Consider the following 1,290-nt stretch of genomic DNA (forward strand, 5'->3'; position numbering starts at 1 on the left):
TATGTTCCCTTTGCTTTAAAAAAAAAAAAAGAAACTTTATCCAATTTAAACCCTTTGTTAAGGGTAATATTTACAATGAAGAAAAAGCAATTGGATATCTGTGGGGTAGAAGCAGAGCTAATGAACAAAGTCATGTGTCACATAATTAGACTGTTCAAAATATGTTAAGAAAGAAAGGAAAAATCCACTAACTGTAGAATATATATAGAATTGAATGATACTTTTTAGCAAATCTAAAAAAATAAAAAAAAATATACTTTGTGTATTTTCATAGGCCAGTAGTTGTCATAGAGAGATGGCTGAATCAGTAAAGGTGAAGTTAGTGCCTGTAGGCTTTAAATCTTGCTTTTTCTCTCTTGATTATTTATTTTGATTTTAATATCCATATTGTTCTAGGCTGGTGACACGGTTCTACCATTGACAAGAGAACAAAGAGAAGACCAAGGAATGTATCGTCATCTCATGTCAAGTCAGCTCTTCACACTCCTTGACTGTCTTATGGCATCTCACTCCTTTGCAAAATCCTTTAATTCAAATCATGAACAAAGAAACCTCTTGTGGAAAGCAGGTTAGTGCAGGAAAGAAATACTGTGTTTTATTCCAGCTTAATTTGAAGAGGCAGAGATATCAGATGTTACACATGGATGATCAGAATGTTTTCTTTAGTCATCATAATGTAATGTACTCATTAAATTGGCAAATTTTAAGTGAACTTCAATTTTCTTTTTATTCATTGAAATAAAGTTTAACTATTAACATTTTTATGTGTTCCAGGATTTAAGGGCAGTGTGAAACCAAACCTCTTGAAGCAAGAGACTCAGTCTTTAGCATGCGCCTTAAGGATACTATTCCGCATGCTCGGAGATCCGTCCAGAGAGGAGGAATGGCCTCAGGTGAGATGAGTTAGGAAACATATTTTAGAAGACAGAGAAGAGATTTTCATTTAGCATTGCTTTAGTATTGTACATATTTGTGTGTCCTATTGTATGTGTGGTTATGAAACTGAGATACTCATCTGAATGAATATTTTAATTTTTCTAGGTGCAAGAACGTTTAATCTCAGTGTGTAGGTCAGGGTTGGAGTACTTCCTCTCCCTCCCAGAGTCTCATCGTGAAGCCTGGACAAGTTTAATTCTTCTATTCCTCACAAATATACACAAAATGTCTGATGAGCAGGTAATTTATAGACAAAATGTTATGTTTGCTGAGATAATTTTTTTGCTTTTCGATATATATATTCTTTTTTAATTAGTGAACTTCTAATTAACAATGTCTAGATTATTCTTTGTA

At 33.2% G+C, this 1,290-nt stretch overlaps 1 protein-coding gene across 1 annotated transcript in view; it reads left to right on the top strand.

The window, feature by feature from the left end:
* Positions 1-1,290, top strand: part of LOC119590932 (brefeldin A-inhibited guanine nucleotide-exchange protein 1-like) — a gene marked incomplete at its 5' end in the record, with an annotated part of 8,526 nt that overhangs the window by 2,166 nt on the left and 5,070 nt on the right. Inside the window, 3 exon segments of the mRNA XM_037939669.1 lie at positions 397-568; positions 775-893; positions 1,042-1,176. Coding sequence (XP_037795597.1) covers positions 397-568; positions 775-893; positions 1,042-1,176 — 426 coding nt within the window.

Source organism: Penaeus monodon, chromosome 28, assembly GCF_015228065.2.
Source record: "Penaeus monodon isolate SGIC_2016 chromosome 28, NSTDA_Pmon_1, whole genome shotgun sequence".
In the NCBI taxonomy this organism is placed as follows: domain Eukaryota; kingdom Metazoa; phylum Arthropoda; class Malacostraca; order Decapoda; family Penaeidae; genus Penaeus; species Penaeus monodon.